General features: G+C 37.1%; 2 protein-coding genes and 1 pseudogene across 2 annotated transcripts; 1 reads left to right on the top strand and 2 right to left on the bottom strand.

Annotated features, from left to right (window-relative positions):
- Positions 1-2402: 2402 nt before the first annotated feature.
- LOC149211287 (uncharacterized) lies at positions 2403-3056 on the bottom strand. Its single transcript, XM_089399243.1, has one exon. It carries the CDS (start codon positions 3054-3056, stop codon positions 2403-2405), a length of 654 nt encoding a protein of 217 aa, XP_089255369.1.
- Positions 3057-6072: 3016 nt separating this feature from the next.
- On the top strand, positions 6073-6882 carry LOC149211286 (putative disease resistance protein RGA3). The gene has a single exon (XM_089399242.1). The coding sequence runs from the start codon at positions 6073-6075 to the stop codon at positions 6880-6882; it is 810 nt and encodes a 269-aa protein (XP_089255368.1).
- A 13386-nt stretch (positions 6883-20268) lies between these two features.
- On the bottom strand, positions 20269-21868 carry LOC149211285 (alcohol dehydrogenase class-3-like; annotated as a pseudogene).
- Between the last annotated feature and the right edge of the window lie 1822 nt (positions 21869-23690).

Here is a 23690-nt window from a genome sequence, read left to right as displayed (position 1 = left end):
TATGGTTTTTCCACTTCTATTATGGTTCCAAGAAGTTTGCTTAGCATTATGAATTGTGATATTCTAAGAGGTTTGCCTGGTCATTTTAGAAGTAGTTAGTTTCTTTCTTTTCATAGTCTCCCTGATCCTCTATTCACTGCATATTCCTTAAAATTCAGTCACTCCTGCAAGAATCTCGCTGTGTGTGTGTGTATATATATATATATATGGTCTTCTGTTGACATAGACTTTATATTGGCCACTTGATGAGTTAGTTTATGAGTGACTGGGCTGCAGGGCCTAAAGAAAATAATAACATGAACAAGTTAATGGATTCCATGGTTAAAGATATGGAGGAGGACACATTGAATTCAGTCTCTGCTATTAAATTACAACCCCCTTCACAAGCGAGAACCTGCAATTCACAAGAGGCTTTTGTGTTTCAAACTTATAAAACTTGGCAAATGAACCACATAGAAAAAAGTATCTTGTAATAGTGGGTCTCATGATAATCCTGGGAATAGCTATTGGGACTGCTTTTGTGGAAAGCCTCTATGAATATAGAGTGAAGTTTTTGAATTATGGTGATGTGTATTCCAGGATGTGGGAGGGTCCTCTTTTGATCATCATGTATACTTTTGTGGTGCTTATTGATGCCATGATGAGCTGCATCTTCTATTTCACTTGCAAATGTTCAAGTTTGGAAAGCTTTGACAGCCATTCTCTGTTGGAACACACCACCAGTTTTTCTGGATCGATGGAGCAAGCTAATGTGAATGATATCTCCCGATCAAAGCTATTGGTGGGAAGCTAGTGGATCGACTACACTGCAGAGAGGATGAAAGCTGTTGTGCATTATTTATTACCCTTAAGAACTTCAGGGAAGGGACATCTCTGTCAGGCAGATAATAGGTATTCTTTGGTTGCAGCTATCATATTAGATGCTGGCATGACTTTCGTTTAACATGCTGTAGCCATATTCTGTGACCCTGTTACTGAATTGATGAACAGTCAATTTTACATTATCTAGTCCACATCATATATTATGTGTTTGCCAGCCAAAACCGCCATATTATTCCTTCCAATTTTGTAATTACATTTGCTGCCAACATTATTTATGCAGATACATCTGTTCTTTTAATAAATCATTCAATGACATCATTCATATCCTAGCTCAGTGAGTTGGTGCCATTGTTAGTACAAATAGAGGGAGAAAGAAAACATGTTCATTTCATCGCTTACTCCTCTAGTTTGTGTGTTGCCATTGTATTCTGAAATGGAAAGCGTTCTCAGTAATATTTTGAGAATGTTAATACTGCCTGTGCAAGTTTATGTAGCTCTATTGTTGAATGAATTCATTGTCAGACTCTCTGAATATCCAGGGCATCGGTTTGAATTGCTACCATCTTTCCTCTCTGAAGAAGCTGTGCAAATTTTTTAAGAGTCCTTGAGAAGCATGGGAGTACCGAGTGCTATGCCTGAAACAAAGGGCCTTTCACATGAAGAAATTGAAGGGAATTTTAGCATTAATTTTTGAAAGAAGGATAACCCAAAAGTTTCTTCAAATAAAAGAACCCTAAAAACAATGGTGTTGCAAGCTAGCTCTTAGACAGGAAAATGTAGCTGTCTACATGTGAAGTAATTTGATGTAGGCTACAGTATCCTAAGAATCATTTTGGCAAATTTGCAGAGGGAGCCTTTTATGTAACATGTATTGAATCAAGCAAAAAACTAGTAAATCCTTTTATTGATCCAAAAAAAAGAAAATACTGCACTTGTAATGACAAAAAATAGAAAATGTTAATGTTAATAATGCATTCCTTTTTGTCTGTTTGAATGTCACGGCTCAATTCAAACCTGGACGACTCCGAATTATAAGTTGGCCCAATGCTATGTAATTCACAAGCGAAAATTCAATAACCTAGTAGTTGAGAGTCGAAACGGAACGTCATTCAACCCAGATTCAAACTTACGAGACTCTGAAATTCTTTTCCCTTCTTTAATTAAGGTTATGACATAGAATTCATAATGAAATTGTGATTTCTTAAGAGAAAATTCACTGTTAAACTAAATAGAATAGAATTCATAATCAGCATAAATTTTTAAAAAGCAGTGCATTCTTTTGAAAAGATGTTTAGGAAAAAAACACACACTGTAATTTAGTTATTTCCTAACTAAATTACCTCATAATGGTTTCTCCGGTGGTTTTTTTAAAGACAAAAACTGCGATTTAGGTCATCAACTATGGCATACATGCCTTTCATTGAATAATTCTAGCCTTTCTATTTCTTCTGTAAAACCAGCATAAAGAAGTATAAAACAGGACACACAGCAATAAATTCGTTCTAAAAACCAGACAAATGGTAAGTGCAATAAACTGGGTCTAAATTCCAAATGAATCCAACACATTTCATTAACCAATATTATCCAACTCGTGAACACTGAAAGCTATAAACAGATCCACCATTGTGACCATTAATGTCGATATTACAAACGATGGACGCCTGAACACGGTGAGCAAGAGCATTCAGAATCTTTATACGACCTTGGACATGTATTTTGCAGCCTATTGGTACAACAAGAATACTGGAGTCAGGTTCAAGAGGGTTAATATCACTAGGATTTGAATTACGGGGAAGGAGAGAAAATGGGCCAACCACAATAGTTGCAGACAAGTGCTGCGTTTCCCCACTCATAATTTGCCCCTGCGGTATGTACATGGATGCAATCTGGTTGCCATAGTAAAACAACTCGATATTGCTTCTGTGAGTGTAATTGAGGGTTGCAATGTTTGGGTTCTTGACTGCAACAAACACTGAGATGGTGATATTGATTCTGCTGTGCTCCAAATCTGAATAGTCTGAGATGTAGAGGCTTTGTACCTGCACTCCAGTTAAAGTAATTGCTGGGGAGGTGGCCTTCAACACGGTCAAGAAGAGAATCAGCACCCCTATAACAATGAATATCATCGCTAGCAGACAACAAATGAAGTTTCCCCTGAATTGTGATGAGCCCTTTTTAGGTGCCATGCCATGCAGCCCCTCATCAGAGCCCTCACCCACTTCATGCCATTCCATGGAGCCCGTCACCAGAGCCCTCACCCACTTCTGTTAACTAATTGTCATATCATATGGCCAAGATTCAAGATCGATCAATCAAGTATTAAACACAAGGCCAATAACAGAATCATGGCAGCTTTTTGGTCTCAGTAGGTTTTCTATGAGGGTGATCTTACGTGGTTCCTTCAAACTCGCAAACATTCTTGGCCATGCAAGATACTGACCATGCAAGAAGTCGATCATGCTTGCAGTTTTCAGACAAAATTGATTTCTGAAGTTGTCATTTTTGATTCCACAAGAAATTGCAGCCCCGAAGAAGAAAACTTCATCCAGACGCACTCACAGCTGACTCAGTCGATGACAGCAGACGGGAAATAAAGACGGGGTTCGCTCAGTCGGTGGTTCTGCTCTGGCAAGGGCGGGGTAGCAGGGGATGCTCCGGTTCGGCTGAAATTTTCAAATCGAGTTGGCGCAATACGCTTGTACGCGGGGTTGGCGGGGTTGGTGAATTTGGCATTCGGCGTCCGTGACGGAGGTAACGGAGTTGACTTTCCAGCGAGGTGACGGAGACGGAGAGGAAAAGGCCGGTTGGGTGGTGGGCCGGAATAATGATTTTTTGGATGATCGGAATCTCCAAAAAATCGCATTATAGACTACTCCGTAGAATATAATGTTTTTATCTAATAAAAATTAAATCGCATACACGTAATGCTCAATCTCTGTCCAATATAAAATTAGAACGCAATAAAAAATAAAACCCACACATCCCATTAGTATATATCTGATGAATATAATTATTAAATATATAATTAAAAGATAAAATTTTGCAGGTTTTCTTTTCTTAAGAGGAAAATTTTCGGTTAAAGGATGAAATTATTCCTTCAGTATATATCTCATGAATAATATTATTAAATATATAATTAAAAGGTAAAATTTTCGATGTTTTATTTTCTTAAGAGGACAATGTTTGGTTAAAGGATGAAATTATTCCTTCATTTTCGAGATAGCGATACCTTACTTTTATAGGAAGGAAAACAATTATTTTTTGCTTTTATTTTAAGTTATTGTTATCTAAAGTTAAATCTATTATTAAAGTGAACGGAGAAATGCATCAATGTATTTTTCTAGAGAATGATGCCTTTCCAATAAGTATGAGTTCTATCTATATAGTTGTTTCTTTTGTTTTTTAATAAAAATACAATATCTTATATTCCATATGAATAATATATCGATACTACGAATATATTACTAATATTATCCTTCATGTCACATGCAGAGATTAAACCTGGGAGAGGATTGTATTCCTTCCACCGAACCTCCAACTTCCATTGACATATCATGCTATCATTCCAGACTGTAGTAAAATATCCCATTATTATAAATATGGTATTCTATTATGGTTTTGGAAATATAATATCATTCTGGAACGACGTTTGATCATATTGTTTTTATAATTTGATATAGGTTGGGCGAAACATAAACCTTGTTGATAAGGAGATATTTTTTTGTAATCATCAATATATTGATGATGTGTCCACTCATTAAAAAATAAGATTCTTACATACGTAATCACCTTGCTGATCTCAGATTATTCCTTAGTGGAGTTGAAGAAAGGGAAGATTGTTCCTTCCTCATCTTGCTGATCTCAGATTATTCCTTCCTCAGTGGAGTTGAAGAAACGCAAGATTATTCCTTCCTGGATGCTTGACTTTTAAAGTGTGTGTGAGTAGGGTAAGATTATTCTTTCTTGGTAAGCGCAGAGTTTATATTGCTTTGTGTTCACACACTACGTGCATGCTTGTTTGAAGAAGAGATTGCGAAGAGAGAGACAAAGGTGAGGTAGAGAAGTAAACATGGATGGAATCATGGAACCGCTGTTGTTGGTTCGCTTATAGAAGAACTTGATGGAATTTCTGATAATTCCAAATAAAATTGAACAAAACAGAACAATACTCTATTTTTAACACAGCGGAAATAAAAATCTTTTGCAGAATACGGTGTTTCAGCAACGTAGTTTCGTCAGTTGTTGTTTGTGGTGTTTTAGCAACACTCTGTTTTGACGCCGAGAAACTATTTTCTGCTTACGGTGTATCAGCAACACACAAAAAACTTGTATTCATTAACAATAAACCAACTGTTACAAAAATGTCTTCCTCACATAGAGGGATTCTCACAAGAGATTATGCTGAAGAGCATCTTCCTCTTGACAGAGGAATTACAACATGAACGCTTCAGTGCCACAAACCAATTTCTCACTATCTCAGAAAATTACAGTTTCAGCACTGTTGTGCGTTACAGAAAAGACTCTCTATCATTCTTCTAACATTAGAAAGAATTGCTGTTCATTACATTTATATGTTTAAACATATTTGACTTTAAACAATAAAATAATACAAATATCTTCTAAAGCTTATCTGCGTATTGAATGCAGCAAGTGGTGATGCCTTTTGAAGAAATGAAGTCGGCTGTTGTAGGGGAATTTAATGCTGAAAATTTAATGCACATTAATGTGGAAAATATCAAGCACAACTTTGAGGCATCCAACAGTGTGGAATATCTACAGCAAATCGGATTTCTGTCCAGCTGTTTATGTTGCAGTTGGAATTAAATTCCAACAAAACTGACTTCAGTGGTCTCTGAATATTTTTTAGAAGAGGTGTCTCTTATTAGTAGTTTCGGGGAGGATTTCGACCGCCTTTGTGATGAGCTTGAGAACATTAAGTCGCTGTTGAAAGACGCTGAAGGTAAGAGGAACTCCACTTCAGTTTGCAATTGGCTTGAGAAACTTGAGGATTTTCTGGACGATGCTGTCGACATGGTGGAGGAATGCCAAGCAGGTGGGAGCTTTTGGAACCCCATCTTCCGTCATAAGGTGGGGCGCAAGATGAAGTAGTTAAATGAGGGGATTACAAAGAAAAAGGTGAGTGCCAAATATCTCAAATATGTTGCCTCTCTCCTAGATGTGAATGCTCGGCTTGAATCTAATTCACAAGTCAAAAAGGAAAGATTGAATGCCATTGTTCATCCTGTGGGCATGGAAGATGACATTCAAAAGATTACTGATTTGATAGTGAAGGACTTGGATGGCCCTCGAGTGATTGCCATTGTGGGCATGGGAGGCCAAGGCAAAACTCTTCTGGTCCAAAGTGTCTTTAACCAGGAGAGAATTGATCAACATTTTGACCATTGTTTTTCGGTGGTAGTATCTCAGAAATTGGATCTTGAGAATGTACTCAACCAAATGGGAAGGCCTATAAAACTTAAGGATATTAGCAAGGAAAAGATTAAGGAGCTCTTTGGTGATTTAGAAGGAAAACGGTGTCTGTTTGTTTTCGATGATGTGTGGGATAAGGAAGTTCTAATTGAGCTGCTTGAGAGGATTGTTTGGCCAATCAAAAGCGATTATAAGATTATCATCACCACCCGTCATAGAATAGTCACCACCCGTCATAGAATAGTTGCAACAGATTTGCAGGATCAGCTTCGTATCCATGACATGAAGAATTTATCTGAAGAAGATAGGTGGGAGCTGTTCTGCATTCATGCATTCCCGGACTGTCCAGACCACCTTCCTCCACCGGAGCTGCCAAAAGGCACCATTCTTCTTATTTTAGCAAAATGTGGTGGGTTGCCGTTGGCTATCAAAACAATAGCAGCATCTATGGCAAGAGTACGGCGGGTTCCTAATGACTGGAATGGGATGGGACGGGTTATCAACGCAATTAGCAACATGGTTCTGCCCCTTCTGAGATTAAGTTACGAGGTTTTGCCAGCTGATCTCAAGCCGTGTTTTCTGTATTTTTCACTTTTTCCCAAAGGTGTTGAAATAGAATGTGAAATTTAGTATATATGTGGATTGGTCAAGGACTTGTTTCTTCCCAAGTCCAGGACGCATACGATGTAGGACATTCGTACATAGACGAACTTATTGATCGATGTTTAATAGAAGTTTCACAAGTTGGTGGGGATGATCGAGTAGAGCGTTGCAAAATTCATGACTTGTTGCATGATTTAGCTATTTATGAATCCCTCAAACAAACTAAATGCTTGTTAAACCCCCTAGAACAATGGGAAAAACTAACAGTAAAAGATTGCAGGGGCTTGCATAGAATTTCAGTGATTAAAATTGATTTATCGGCAATCAAGGAGAACATCCACTGTCCAGGTCTCCGCACTTTACTGTTATCTGAAAATTTCTCTCTCAGAGTGTTAGATTTAAGTCAGACTTCCATCAGTTCATTGCCCAAATCTATTGGGAAATTAAAGCATTTAAGGCATTTGAATTTGTCCCTAACAGATATCTCGGTGTTGCCAGAGTTCATGACTGGTTTGAGGCGCCTTCAATTTCTCAATGTGAGTCGTTGTTCCAAGCTAACAAAGCTGCATTCAGGTATAGGAGAGCACAAATCTATGCTATATCTAAATGTGAAGAGTTGCGAATATTTGGAGTGGTTTCCTAAGGGAATATCAGAGCTCCACCATATGCAGAGGTTGAAATTGAAAATTATTGTATCCAATTCCCCTGCCAATGCCCAAGCTGTTGGAATGGTAATTCCAACTGCAGGCGGACAGGGACAGCGATGGCAGCCGACTCAGTCAGCACGCTACATCCAAAAACCACCGAACGAAACCACAAAACCGCCCAGGGCATATCGCACCGCTTTTGCATAAAGGTGGTTTCCGTATTGTTGGGCTCCGATAAACTATGGAGGCGACGCGTGGCTCTCCCCTGACATCAGCCAACGCAATTTATCGGACGTTAAAGTCCTGCTGCAAACTGCCTTCCGATATCCACTCCAGCCGTCCGATCTCCTCGCGCGTCCTCAACCGTTGATTGTCTAAAGCTGCATACGGACCTGCGTACGAGCCTGCAACGATTTAAATACTTGCGTGGAGTAAAAACAAATTGGGTTGACCGCAGTTTTTTTATTAACGCATTTAATAAATTGTCATAGTGGTGGATAGAACTCTTAAGTTTCTTTTACGGCATGTAAATTTAATGTCTTTTCTTTGGGAGTCGTAGTTTTTTATATGCCTTTTGTTTTAGCATTAATATAATATATATAACGAGCCAAAAATGAAATATGCTCGTGGGTTGTAATTTGTGAGTTGACCATTCGAGAGATGTTGGAGCAGCGAAAAATTAAGGGTGAAGCACATCTCGTGCGAAAAGAATGAAGAATGTTTTTTGTTATAGAAATGCACAGTAGTGCATAAGAAATGCTGCTCATTTGAAAATGTATGCACAGTAGCTATCTGTAAATAAAAATGTGGAGCGCATATGTTCTGGTGTTTTTATGCAGTTGAATATATTGTAAAAATGAAGCAGGAGCCAAAGCCAAGGAAATGCACAGCAGTGCATGAAGAGAAGAAAAAGAGAGGAGCGCATGTGTGTTAAGTAAGTTTTTTTTATGTATTGGATTTGCATTGAAATGCAAAAGAAAAGAGCGCACAGGCATTTTTGAGATTGTGAATGTAATGTAAAGTTTACTGTATGTGTAAAATATTTTTACAGCAGTATGTGTAAAAATAATTTTACACCAGCAAATGTAAAAATGGGTTTTACAGCAGTAAACCCAGCACAGTGAACTCCTCTCAGGTGGAGAGAAAAGACAGAGTTTTTGTTTTTGATGGGTGAAAGTAATTTTGGTGAATCCCTCTCAGCAAAGAGGAAGACATATGTATCAGGCATGTATTTGTATCAGGCATGTATTTAAATCAATAGAAATATTTTTATGGCTGTGTAATAGACTGTTGAGTCATTTTGTTTTTAATGCTTCCCTGTGCACAAAAGATCCTGGAACAGTGGAAACAGAGCATTGGCTCTGTGGTGTTAAGTTTGTTTGGTTTTGGTATTTTCCCGTTTAAAAATACCCAACAGTGGTATCAGAGCCGGTCCAGGCTCTTTGATGGTGACAGAGCAGGTTCATGCTCTTTGAAGACTCAAAGAAGCTGAAGGAAGGTGTTGTTGCAGCAGTCAAACCTCTCCAGCAGTGTGAAGTTTCAGCCAAAGGGATTCAGGTATTTCTTAAGTTTTTGTGTTACTGTTAAAGGAACAGTCAGTGATTTAAAAGAAAACACAGTCAAGTATTTGAAGCCTAGTTAAGAATGGCAAGGTCAAAGAAGAAAGCCTCCAGGCCTGTTAAAAATGTGTCTCCCCCTTCTACTAAACTAGAAGGCAATCCATTAGAATACATTCTATTTGAAACCCCAAAGTTTGATGGAAACTTTGATGTATGGGAAATAATGATGAGGGCTTTCCTAATGTCTGAGGGGATTGAAGTCTGGGAGTCAGTGATTGATGACAGCAAGATGGATAAAGAATCCATGGAGTATGATGCACAAGCAGCAAAACTAATCTTGGATGGGCTGCCTGATTTTGTGAAAAAGAATCTAGGAAAATATACATCAGCAAAGGATATATGGGACAGACTGCATGACCTTCATGCAAAGGGAGCACTGACCATGACAATGAGTCAAGAAGAACCCATCATAGAAGCTGAGAATGAGAAGCTTGACCTCATCAAGCTTCAAGTAAAAGAAAGGGATGAAGAGTTAGTCAAGCTTAAGAAGGAGCTTGACCAATGCAAGAGGAAACATCATGAAGAAGTCATATCCATGACAAATCAGTTGAACAGAGCAAAAAAGCAGGAAGACGCCTTGTCAAGTCAACTTGAACAAAGGCACAAGATAGTGAACAAACTTGCAGAAGAGATTGGACAGTACAAGGTAGAGGTCACCTCTCTTAAGTCTGAACTAGAAGAAGCCAAGAAGCAGGCACAAGGAGCTGAAAAGAAAATGAAGAGCAGTCAAGCAAAAGATGAAGAAATCTCCAAAATGAAGACAGATATTATCTCCTTCAAAATAGTAGCAGCTGAAGCTACTCGTAGCAAAGAAGAAACAGAGGAACAGCTTACAAAGAAGAATAATGAGTGTGAAAAGTTGGAAGAAGAGATTGTCCTCCTCAGGAAGAAGGTTGAAGGGATGAACAAGATCATAAAGAGCTCTCAAGCTTTGGATGACATGCTCAGCTATCACAGATCTCCATTTGACAAATCAGGACTTGGGTATGTAGGTGAACCCTCAAACAAGGATGAGGATGCCTTAAGCAAAGGAGATGTGAAGAAGCCAGAGAGAGATGGTGATGCTCCTAGTTCCAGCAAAGGCAAGGAGAAGAATGAAGACTGCAATAGAAGAAAACCAGCTCCAAGAAGAAATGTAGCTGATGTCAAAGAGGTAAGAGGCAATGGTGATCATCAAAGGATCTCAAGGCAGCAAGGCTTCAGAAGTACATCAAGGAAACCTCCATCTCCTAGGTACCAAAGTTCATTTTATGGTTATTGTTATGCTTGCTCAAACTTTGGTCATATGGCAAAAGACTGTAGAGCATTTCATAAAGATAAATGTTGTGGTCTTCGACAACCTCCAAGAAACAATTTTAGAAGAAATCATGAAATGTTATTCATGAACAATGTTGAATGTTTCAAGTGTCATAACATTGGGCATATGGCACGAGATTGTAACTTAACATGGGCTCTTACAGAAGCTAGACCCATGCAAAAGAAGAAAGTTACACAAGTATGGAGAAGAAAGGAAATGCAACCTGAAAGCCCCTTGAACTCCCCAACTGATCTAAATTTGTTTTGAGAAGAAACTTGCCAAAAGAAGACAAGCATACATTAAAGGGGAGCTTGTAATTTTTGTTTGCTGAACTGTATTAACAGTCATTTGTTGATGGAGGATGTATTGCAACGCAGCAGTTGCAAATGAAATCTTTGTTAATCCCTCTAAAAGGTAATATGCAGCAGTGATGAAATCAGCAATGTTTTTGCTTTGTGTTTATGCAATATGCATAGAAATGCATAAAGAAGAAAAGATGGCAGTGCTGGAATGTAAAGAGCAGCAGCGAGATAAAAAAAATGCAAAGCATGGAGACCCTCACAGCAGTGGGAAGATAGAACATAAGACAACAGTTTGGAAACTTTTTTTTGGAGCACATGGATTAGAATGAACAGCAGTTTGAAATTTTTTTGTGGTGCACATGCATTGAAATGCATAGCAATGGAATGTAGTTTTCCTTTTATGTAAAGTGAGAGAATATACTCACAGCAGAGTGAGTATAATACACAGCAGATGGAAATGTTTTGTATTGGGAATGAAAATGCAAAGCAGTGAGAAGAAAATGAGAAGAAGGCAAAACGCAGCAGAGCGTAAATGCCCAGTGGCTGAGAATGCAATGAAATTTTTCACACAGCAGTGAAAAATGTAATGTTTTTTTTGTATGCAATGCAACATGCAAAGAAATGCATAAAGAAAAACATGGACAGCAGATTTTTAATGCACATGGGTGAATGATAATGTGTGGCAGCAGAAAAATGAAAGGAATTGCACAGCAGTGCATTGTGTAATTAAAAAAAATGAAACTGAAGATTGTGTGAAGCAAGGGTGTAAAAAGTAACAGCCCGTGTTATTTTGTGTGGAGAATGAAGTGCCAAGAGTATGGGCACAGTAGTATGATGAAACAAAAGGCAGCGACAGTGTAAATTGCAGAGGCAACGCAGCAGCAAATAAAAGGCCCAGGGATGACAGTCTATGGTTATGGGTATGGACATCAGTGAATATGAAAAATGCAGCAGCAAGAAGTTATGGACAGCAGCATGATGACAAGAAGGAGAAGCACACAGCAATGCAAATAAGAAAATGCAGCAGCATGAAGTTTTGTTGAAGAAATGAAAGTGAATGTAAGAAATATTTACACACAGCAGTGTAAATTTGTAAATTGGGACATTGTAATTGTTCCAGAAAAGACAGAGTATTTTGTCTTTGAAAAGTGCAGAAGTAGTGCAAGTGTAGACACAGCAGTGTGGGATAGACACAGTAAAGAAGATGGCACAACAGTGCAGCAGAGAATATGCATCAGCATAAAAGAACATTGTAATGAATTTGCACACACAGCAGTGCAATGATTGTTTGTTTTGGAACTGCATTTGAAGCAGTCATTTGGTGAAACCTTCTGTTATAGAGGAAGGTGCTTTTCAGCACATTGTCATTAGTGAATCTCTCTGTCATGAGGAAGGTGCTCTTAAGCACAGTCACATGGTGAATCCCTCTGTCATGAGGAAGGTGCTCTTCAGCACATTGTTATGGAGAATCCCTCTGTCATGAGGAAGGTGCTCTTAAGCACAGTCTCAGGTAAATCCCTCTATTAAGAGGAAGACTATTTTGTTGTGTGTGGAACTGCATCAGTAGTGTTGGTGAATCCCTCGATGTGAGGAAGTGTTTGGGTATGTTTGAACGCCCAGCAGTTGAAATTAAAGGGGAGTGTTGGAATGGTAATTCCAACTGCAGGCAGACAGGGACAGCGATGGCAGCCGACTCAGTCAGCACGCTACATCCAAAAACCACCGAACGAAACCACAAAACCGCCCAGGGCATATCGCACCGCTTTTGCATAAAGGTGGTTTCTGTATTGTTGGGCTCCGATAAACTATGGAGGCGACGCGTGGCTCTCCCTTGACATCAGCCAACGCAATTTATCGGACGTTAAATTCCTGCTGCAAACTGCCTTCCGATATCCACTCCAGCCGTCCGATCTCCTCGCGCGTCCTCAGCCGTTGATTGTCTAAAGCTGCATACGGACCTGCGTACGAGCCTGCAACGATTTAAATACTTGCGTGGAGTAAAAACAAATTTTGTTGACCGCAATTTTTTTATTAACGCATTTAATAAATTGTCATAGTGGTGGATAGAACTCTTAAGTTTCTTTTACGGCATGTAAATTTAATGTCTTTTCTTTGGGAGTCGTAGTTTTTTATATGCCTTTTGTTTTAGCATTAATATAATATATATAACGAGCCAAAAATGAAATATGCTCGTGGGGTTGTAATTTGTGAGTTGACCATTCGAGAGATGTTGGAGCAGCGAAAAATTAAGGGTGAAGCACATCTCGTGCGAAAAGAATGAAGAATGTTTTTTGTTATAGAAATGCACAGTAGTGCATAAGAAATGCTGCTCATTTGAAAATGTATGCACAGTAGCTATCTATAAATAAAAATGTGGAGCGCATATGTTCTGGTGTTTTTATGCAGTTGAATATATTGTAAAATGAAGCAGGAGCCAAAGCCAAGGAAATGCACAGCAGTGCATGAAGAGAAGAAAAAGAGAGGAGCACATGTGTGTTAAGTAAGTTTTTTTTTATGTATTGGATTTGCATTGAAATGCAAAAGAAAAGAGCGCACATGCATTTTTGAGATTGTGAATGTAATGTAAAGTTTACTGTATGTGTAAAATATTTTTACAGCAGTATGTGTAAAAATAATTTTACACCAGCAAATGTAAAAATGGGTTTTACAGCAGTAAACCTAGCACAGTGAACTCCTCTCAGGTGGAGAGAAAAGACAGAGTTTTTGTTTTTGATGGGTGAAAGTAATTTTGGTGAATCTCTCTCAGCAAAGAGGAAGACACATGTATCAGGCATGTATTTGTATCAGGCTTTATATTTTAATGAATAGAAATATTTTATGGCTGTGTAATAGACTGTTGAGTCATTTTGTTTTTAATGCTTCCCTGTGCACAAAAGATCCTGGAACAGTGGAAACAGAGCATTGGCTCTGTGGTGTTAAGTTTGTTTGGTTTTGGTATTTTCCCGTTTAAAAATAACCAACACAAGCCAAAACTAAAGTCTTACAATTGGGAGATCTCAAAGATTTGACCCCTCTGCAACAGCTATCATTAGAAGTTAACTATATCGCGCCTTCTCCTATTCATCTGGAGGAGGGGACTTTTGGGGGCGTGAAAAGGATGCGGAGGCTCTCCTTCATAAATTGTAAAACTAGTCCGTGCCTCATTCTTCCTAAGGACATGGAAGTCATGCAACATCTTAAAGCGGTTCACCTCCTTGGATGCGTGGTTCCCAGGTGGATATCTGGACTTCAAAACCTGATGGACTTGGAATTACAACACGATAACTCCATGGGCGATGCTTATAAAGGACTAGAAAAGACTGTTAATATGAAAAAGTTACACTTATCACAAAATGACAATTGCATTGAGTTTCTAGTGGAATTTGGAGAAGGTATGGCATTTCCAAAGCTGGAAGAGCTCATCGTAGGCCATTTTCGTGGTTTGAAAAAGTTTCCACCGTTGCAGGATACAGCAATGCCTATGTTAAAGTATTTCAGACTCAAATGGTGCAACGAACTGAAAAATATAGCCCAAGGATTAGAGCGCCTCAAGAGTCTTGAAGAAGTAGAGCTACTGAGGAGTGTAGGCCCCCCTGACCTTTGGGAACGTCAATGGCTACTAGCTTTGAAAGAGCCCCATATTAAGCTCAAAGTGTCCCCATACGATCAACCTACAATTGATGAAATTGACAGAGAAGATATACCAATCCATGAAAATTGAAAACAACAAATCAGAGTACACTTCCATGATCCTACACTTGTTCCATAGTTATGTAACGCAGGTATAATTGTAGTAGGAAATTAGAGATATAAGTTCTATAATAGGATGCTTCAATTTAAATTTTATATTTTAGATGGTCAAACTTGTAATTACAAGTTGTTTTTATGTTTGGAAAGTTTGTTTTAGCTTATATTTCAACCAGCCAGGCTGCAGAGCAACAAGTGCTTTCGTGTTTGAGAGAGACTGTCATCAATTAAAAAAAATTAATATGGTTGCTTGTATCCGGCTTATAACGTGTATCACACTTATCCATTTATGTTTAGGACACCATATCATCCACAAGATTTTTGTTAAATCAAGAAATCGATTTACGAATGAAAATATATGACCATTTTTAGTGTTATAATGTTAGAATTTTACTTTATAAATTTATGATTCGAATTTACCCTCTCACTGCCTTTGAATATTTTGAACTCATTTGGATTCCATGATTATCATGGTGATAATTTATAATAGCATCCACATGTTGCTTTTACATCTCGATGCATTGGAATAAACGAAGTGCACCTCGCATATTTTTACAAATATACTATGATTTCAATATTTTAACGTATTTTTAATTAGTGTGGTTATGAATATAGTGCTTCTGACGCCTTAATTGTTGAAATACCAGTTGCGTCATTTTGAAAATCTCTGATTTTGTTTTATCTATTAGGGGTTGTGCTGAAAGAGCCCTAATGCATTTCTTTACTGAGCAGAGTCCATTGCAAGTACTCTCAGCTGTGAAGGGCGTGATTAAAATGTTACTTATATTTTAACCCTGTGTACATGCTACACAAATGTTTTTATACAGAGTTGCACGGTATAATCTTGAATATTGGCCTTTAGCTATCCTTCAACCTGGTGTAGTCTTGTCTTTTCTGTTTCCTTTTATGTGCTTTCATCTGTCTGTGATTATCATGTATTCTCATATAAAATTTTATGAATTTCAATTATCATGTATTCTGATCAAACTTTATGAATTTCAATTATCCTGTAGTATAAAAGAAATGATCGATGATAATCAGGATTTTATATTTCACAGAATTATTATTATATCTATTGAAGGTGGCTGGCATACTCTAATTTGTCACATTATATCACCGTCTAAGGGTTTTTTAAAACATTTGGTTAAATGACATATAAATTGATGCCCGATGCATTAGCCTCCTAAAGCAGGTATAAATGCTTGAGAGTGAGTATTTCTTTTTGTAATCAAAGAATCAAAGCACGAGGTAGTTTATTATATTTCCGAAAAAATAGAAATATTCAGGAGATTAAGCATAAACACACGAAATAATTCACAATTTACAACAATGTTATATATTAAAATACAAAACATAATAAATATGAGGCTTCAATTCATTGAATTGTTTTGTTTTGAATTGTTTGAGGATACACAATTAAATAGATTTGAAAAACTTATGGAAAATTCCACAATTATTGAGAATTCTTTACACAGATATTTCGTACTGTATTAATTTTAATATATATATATAATTGTTTTTATTAGAAATTGTGTAATAATAATAAGCAGATATTTCGTACTGTATTAATTTATATATATATATATATATATATATATAATTGTTTTTATTAGAAATTGTGTAATAATAATAAGCAGTTAAAATATAAAGGCAAGGGGTTTTTGATTAGAAGATGAAATAGTTACAACTAGTTTAGTCATTTGTAGCTAATTAATTGGCATAAATGCATTATGCATTTTCATTATTGTCAAATATATTAATTTTGAATAAATAATAGCGATGTCAATTTTAGGAATGAAATTGAAATTGCACTTGGAAGAGATATACCATACTTTTCAAATTGGTTAAATTAACAATTGCACCACATGTTGCAATGGGAACACCGTAAGGCAAGAATATAGGAAAAAGTAGCATAGAGGACCACATGATAGAGGAGAAGCTTTGTTTAAAAAGAGAAGAATAGAATCTGGTAAGAGTTAGAATAGTGACATGCTTTCACCAACCCTAGTGGCCTCTTGTGGCAAGCTTATTTAGATTTGATCTCAACAAAAAGTGAAATGTTTCGATCTTGCAAAATGATAAGTTATATTTCTAATAGCATCTCACATACCATGGAAATTAAAACTCATTCATTTTAATAAGACTTACCTTCCAAATTTCCCTATCGGAATGTTCTTCGAGTGAGTATAGATTGCTTTATATAGTTCCTTCAAATAATATTTAGTCTTGTGGGATAATTCTTAGTTTGTATCTTAAATCAGGGAGTCCAATATTTGAGATGTCGACTCCATCCATGAAAATTCTCCCTCCTATGGGTTCTACAATATGAATTAGTACTTGAACTTGAAGTGTGAATTTCCCATTACCAGTCTGTTCAATTATCCCAATCTTCTCTCCTCTAGGAAATTCACATGTGATACCTTTAAATACAAATGGCAGATGTGGTCCATATCAAACCTAATTGCATGTCCATGATAAAGTCAAATTTTTAGTAGCATAAGATTTCTCTTTATTATTAATATTTTAATTGGTGGGGTTGGGTACATTCTATTGAGCATACACCTATTCTTGAAGATGAGGTTTTTGATATACATGCCTTTAGACTTACTAACTAAAATTCCCACAGTTAATATGTCTATGATGAACATATAAAGATTTGGGACTACCTCCTCCTCTTCAAATTTAGTCTGCAAAAGTGAATTTGAATTTTGAGATTTAGTCATTTTAAAGAAACCCTTCTTTTTTATTTTTCCTTGTACATACTCATACAAACTATAATTCATAAGCCACCTATGTCATTATTTCCAAGCCCTTCAAAATGCCATTCATAGATTTTTTGCTTTGAAACTTCTTCGGGGAGCCTTTACTCATGGGGTCATTCAAGTAGGTAACGTTACTAATTCAAATATATATGCATTATTTTTCTTTTCTTAAGAAAATTTACACATCAATATTGATTGACTTACTTCCATTTAGGAATTCTCCATACATGCCCTTATCTCGCTATCGAAAGTGGTCCTATTCAGTTATATTTCTTTCAGTGTTGTTTAGCATAACATATCTCTCTTGAGAATGTTGTATTTCCCTTTCTTTTCCCTTCTTATTGACCACCCTTGCTTACGTAGATAAATTAACCCATCGATCTTTAGCATTTATCATCTACCTAGACATACAACCTTCCTTTCATTAGTTCCCTAGCATGGTGACCCTTCTATGTTTTGGTGCCCATGCCATTCAATCATCCATATGATTAGGAGTTTATTAAGTCTACATCCTAGGGTTGAGCCTCATGCATGTCATTCAATCATCCACATGATTAGGAGTTTATTTAGTCTACATCCTAGGGTTTAGCATCATGCATCACTTCTCGGTGTGTTCATAGCCTTAACCCATAGATTCCCACACTATTGGCCAATATTTGTTGGATTATCACATAACCTTAGTTAAAAGAGGAGGCTTTTTTCTCAGGAAAGAAAAATCGATGGTTTTTTATTATATTGAAAAACCAGTACATAATTCGATGTTCAAAATATCCCTTTTCAAATATCTCCATGTTTGACATTCTAAGTATATACAAATACTCACTGCTACAGCATTCAACAGATACAAACTATTAAAATTGTATATCTAAAGCCATATAGAAAGCATATAATGGGCCAGAGTATCCATGTGCACCCAGCAAAAACAGAGAATCTGCAACACCAACCCAAAAACAGAGAATCTGCAACACCAACCGTCGATCAGTCCAGCAAGTCATATCTACCATGGGATAGGTAGATATCAGTAATAACAGAGGAAATAATTGCATGTAGAGATTAAAACAGTAAAACCCAATGCAAATTTTCAATTAGGTGTTATTGGAGAAAATAATCAATCTCCTCTTCCATTTACCTTTGTTCTTGTTAGGGAAAGAGTTAAAATACTACATAAAAAATGGAGAACTGCCAACATAAAGATTAGGTCAGTGGAAGCTAATAATTCCCATTGCAGTTTAAACCTTTAGAAATGGCAATAACCATCCGTTTTCCTAAGGTCGAACAGTCGTAGTTTTTAAGTAGTGTTAACATGCGTTGAAACCTATATTGAATTGACTTGGTGTTTGTCTCTTCAAGGTTTGGTTTTGATAGTGAGATAAAGAGGGTACCCTTGCTGTAAATGTGGTGTGTGATTAGTTGATCTGTGGGTTTGCATCCATGGAGAAGCTGAGAAAGAGAAGTAGGAATGTGGAAGGATCAGGATTGGGGATGAAGTGTATGGGGGTTGTAATACAGAGAGTGTTGTTGTTGCCCCCATTGTTCCTAATGCTTGTTATATGTCTTTGGATTATGACAACCCTGTTACCTACATCTGTTCTTCATCTCTATTTTTCGAACCGCAAGTTGAATGTATATTGTGTTTCTGCCAACACTACGCATTTCCTAGATCAAGCAACTTTGTTTGATGATGACAAGTTTAGTTTTGGTGACCATGATATTCAAGGTCTTAGGGTGACGAATCATGGTTTGAATGTTGCATCACCATTGCTAAATGAGTCTGTTAATGGGCATGGAGTAGTGGCTTTGAAACGGGAGAGACCAACTACCCATATTGAGATTTCATCGCAGGAGAAATTTGAAAATGGATCTAGTGAATGGGCCATAACAGGAAACAAGAAAACTAATGCAAATAATACTACATTTTCTCTGGATGCAGTGAAAATGCAAATGGAGGCCTTTAGGTCTACTTCAATGCCTGCAGGCATGAAGGATCCAAGCCAGAAACAATGCAAAGGAAGGCAAATATATGTATATGATCTGCCCAAAATATTCAATGCAGAATTGGTAGAGCAATGCCACAGCCTGATTCCATGGCTCAGTCTCTGTGATTATTTTACCAATGGAGGAATGGGGAAACCCATTGAAATTTTTTATAAGAAGTGGTTTCAGACTCATCAATATGCGCTAGAGCTCATATTCCATTCCAGAATCTCTAGGCATGTTAATTTTAAGCGCGCCTTTCTTTCATTTTTGGAAAATTCATCTTATACCTCATCAACAAAGAATACATCAAGAATTATATATTATGGAGTTGATGCTTGAGCTGACTAGTTACCCTTACCTACATAGACATATTTCCTGAAAATGCTATTCTTGAATGAAATATGGACAACTAATTATGAATGAATCTTAGGCCCGGTGGTCTCTGTATTGTGAGTTTTAGCAATAGGATGTTCTATGAGAAGGCAATCATTACATGGAGAGATGGTATAGATTACAATAGGATTCAACTTGTTGTGCAGTGTTTTCAATGTGTGTCTGGCTTCACACAGCCTGAGATAATAAAAGACTTGAAGAAGCTAGTGAAAATAGATTCTCCATTTGGTTGGCTTTCGATGTTTCTGAGAATGGGGAGTCACCCTTTTAATGTAGTTATTGCTCATAGAAATTTTAAGCCCATTTGAATATGCGGCATAGTGCTCAGGAAGTCTATTAAATAAGGTCTCTGAGGATTTCACTAGAATTGGGCTACTTTGATTTCACTGGAATTGGGCTTCTTTGCTCAGGTAAGGGCCTAGTCTGGAGCTTTGCCAAGTAATCATAAAAGAGAGAGATGTACCCCATGGGTGCATGGTCAAGATTCCAATATCACTGTTTTTCCCCATACCTGCAACACAAATCACAAAACATGTCCAACAAAATTGTGATCATAGAGGAAGCCAAAATTAATTAGTCTTTTATGTTCTTGTAAACACCTAGTTGGATCATTGAAAAATAATTGCAAATAACATACAAAACGTGACAAATCATTTAGGATACAAAAAATCAGACCAGGTGAGAGCATTGAATTGTGCAGAGCATAAGTTCAACTCATCCAACACATTCGTAGCTTGAATATACTCCTCCTTCAGTCATCTATGTAATCACTTGCTATGAGCAATGCATTTTGCTTAGTGAGAAAAAGGGATAGGCCCATGTTTTTAATTAATGCCTCATCATCTATTGTTTTGCGTCAATAGACACAGGTCCCATTAAGATTGTCACACTCATAACAACTGCAGTATTCAGTAAATCCCGACATGTTATTAGCATTAGTAATGTTCATGCCCTTAAATCCAGTCTTATAGACCCAAAAGAACCAGTGCTAGAGACTTTACAGATTACCTCTTGAATGGATTTATCCAAATCAGATGGATTAAGAAACTCAGTGACCCCAAATCGTTTAGTTGTTAGGAAAGAAAATGGCAGCTATTAATTTCAGAACAGCCATACCCATGTGCAAAAGTTAAAGGGAATCAACCCAAAGCATTATGGTTTATATACACTATAGTAATAGAGGTTATTGTTGTGTATGGTTTCCAACCCACATATTTCTTCCTTCCGTGGGTCAATGTCAATTCCAAGGATTTTGGAAGCTCCAACTATTCGAGCCCCTTCTACAACCTAAACATCGCAGGATTCACTAGTAGATAGTAATTAGAAAGATACAGAATGCAAACTACTCTATATGGCACAAGAGCAAATCTTTATTAAATATGTGTATGTATACTAGATGTTGCTTGAGATATTTAGGAAAACGTACAGCCAAGCCAACGGTGCCCAATCCAAATATTACTACTGAATCATCAAGCTTCACCTTCCCAGTGTTTGAGGCAACTGCTAATCCTGAAATGAAAAACTAGGCCCCATTTTATGATGCATCAACCATTTTACTTTTCTGTATTTTTGTAGGGCAAGGATCTCAGATCTAGGTGTATTTTAGTGGAGAATGTATGATTATACTACCTGCTGAAACTCAACATCCAAGAAAACAGATATTTTCCAATGGAGCTTCAGGATTCACTTTCGCTACACAAGATGCATGCACCACTGTATAATCACTGAATGTGGACAGCCCAAAGAAATGACAGATGGGTTTTTCCCTTGACAGAGAATCGACATTTTTTGTCATTGTAAGCAACTCCACTCATAAAGTTGAATATGAAAACTTGACAAATGTTGTTCTTTCCTTGATGACAGAGATCACATTCTTTGCATTCCGCCATATATTGCAGAATCACATAATTTCCTGCTTTCAACTCTTTAACTTCACTTCCCACGCTTTATACAATCCTGCATGGGTGAGTCACACATTCTCGTTGGTTGAATAATGTGTCATAATGATAAATCTAATCAATACTTAATTTTGAAACCACTGCAAATGAAGAAATGATACATTCATTTTAACCATCAAAATCCTAGGAAACAGGGGAAGGGATTAAAAAAGTGAAACTTTTTATTTGTTTGTCAATTCCCTATCAACTTAAAGACATAACACATCTATAAATACACTCCAATTACCCTTATGAAATTGAAAGATCATATATAAAATGAACATACCCAGCACCTTCCTGACCCAAAATCCTTGGAAACTAAGCTCCTCCATCCTGCAATGTTTAAATACATTACATTAAGCAAAGATGGAGTTGAGTGCTCAATAAAATGAATGAAAAATGGGATAATGAAACTGAGCCTTCAATACAATGAATGAAAAATGAGATGATGAGAGTGGTACCTTTCCTTTCCAGAAATAAATATCAATATCACATAGATAAGTGTGAGTGATTTTTATTGGTACTTCTTTGTCCTAGGGAGGAGCCACTTGGATTTTTGGATAGATATGCATTGCCCTGCTTCCCATACTACACCAACTGATACGCAGTTCATAGCAGGTTAGATGATCTTTATAACTAATTACATAAATGAGAATCTTTGACTTGAAGAATTAAATTCATATATGTATAAGTTTTCTTTTCTGTTCTCACCCTTGCAGCTAATGACTTGCGCTACAGTAGAGGATGCCATGAGTCCCTCTTGCCTTTTTCCCTACTGCATCTGAAGTGATGAGAGACACGGGATTCTCGGAAGCAGTGGGATTTTACCAGCTATGCCTATGGGACTGAATAGAGTGATAGTTACAGTAACGATTCGACATTTACTGAATCGGAAAATCAAATTAGATTAAACAAACAGAAAAATGAAGTATTTACAGATGACCAAAAGGGATAATAGAAATACACCTAAATGCAATTTTTTTCTTAGAGTCGTTGATTTTTTTATCATTTCATTTTGATAAATCTAAAATATCACTTGCAACTGTCTATGTGTAATCGAGCCATCCTTAGTTATAAATTCGAGTTTGTTAAAGACCCAGCTCCCAAGCAGTTAAGAGACAGTAACCAATTGATTTTTTTATTCACCAACCATTAATTAAATATTAATACTTTGTACCTAGGTCACAATTTCGTCTAGTGAAATCTCACTATAATCAGGTGAAAATAAAGTTTAAAAAATTAAAGGCTGAAGTGTTTGATGATACAAATGAAAAATTATTATCAAATAAAGAAAATAGGCAAGAAATCATTATTTTATTCAAAGCAAAAAGGGTTTTCTTAGCGTGAAAGGTGAATGCAGCCCATTAAATTGCCTCTCCCCTAAATTCTTTGTAGCCTTGTTATCATCAACCATTAGCCAGCCGAGTTTGAGCTTAGTCCAAAGAATAAACAAAAGGGAGAGAAGATGCACTAGCTGCACCACCAGAGGTGAGGTTTCCAGCAAACCATTTCCAGTAACCATCCCTATCTTTCTTGAAATTAAAGAGTCTCTTAAAATAATCCTTGAATGCAAAGTTCAAAGCCTGAATGGGAAAATAACGAATAACATTCACAGTGTTTCCTCTTCATAATGAAATGATACCCTCATCCTTCATTGTCTTAGAAAAACAATCCCCAATCCTTTTGTATGGTTCAACAAGACATATAGTATTCAACATTTCATCCTAGTTTTGTATCAATAATTTGACACGCTCAATACGGGGCAGCTGCAGTTTTGGATACTGCAGCAAAAACCCCGCCAATGAGAAAGTCAATCATGAAATTAGTAAAACATTTCTCTGTAAGAACTAGAATAAATATAGATGAATGGTCAAGAGCCAAAGCTACATTGCTGGCACGAGAAGCATGCAAAAATGCATTCTGCAAGCCACCATAACTCTAGACAGGGGCCCTGCAACAACTGTTTCAGAAACCCTAGAAAATGGCACTGGAATAAAGACAGATGAATGGTCGGGAGCCAAAGCTACATTGTTGGCACGAGAAGCATGAAAAAATGCACTCTGCAAGCCACGATAACTCTGGATAGGGGCCCTGCAACAACTGTTTTAGAAACTCGAGCAAATGGAAGGTGAAGTGCACCACACTGGATGGGTC

This window comes from Pinus tabuliformis, chromosome 1_2 (genome assembly GCF_031772625.1).
Source record: "Pinus tabuliformis cultivar Carrire ecotype Pingquan chromosome 1_2, CPIR1, whole genome shotgun sequence".
Classification (NCBI taxonomy): domain Eukaryota; kingdom Viridiplantae; phylum Streptophyta; class Pinopsida; order Pinales; family Pinaceae; genus Pinus; species Pinus tabuliformis.
Note: the sequence above shows the minus strand (reverse complement) of the source record. Positions and strands in the feature narration are given on the sequence as shown.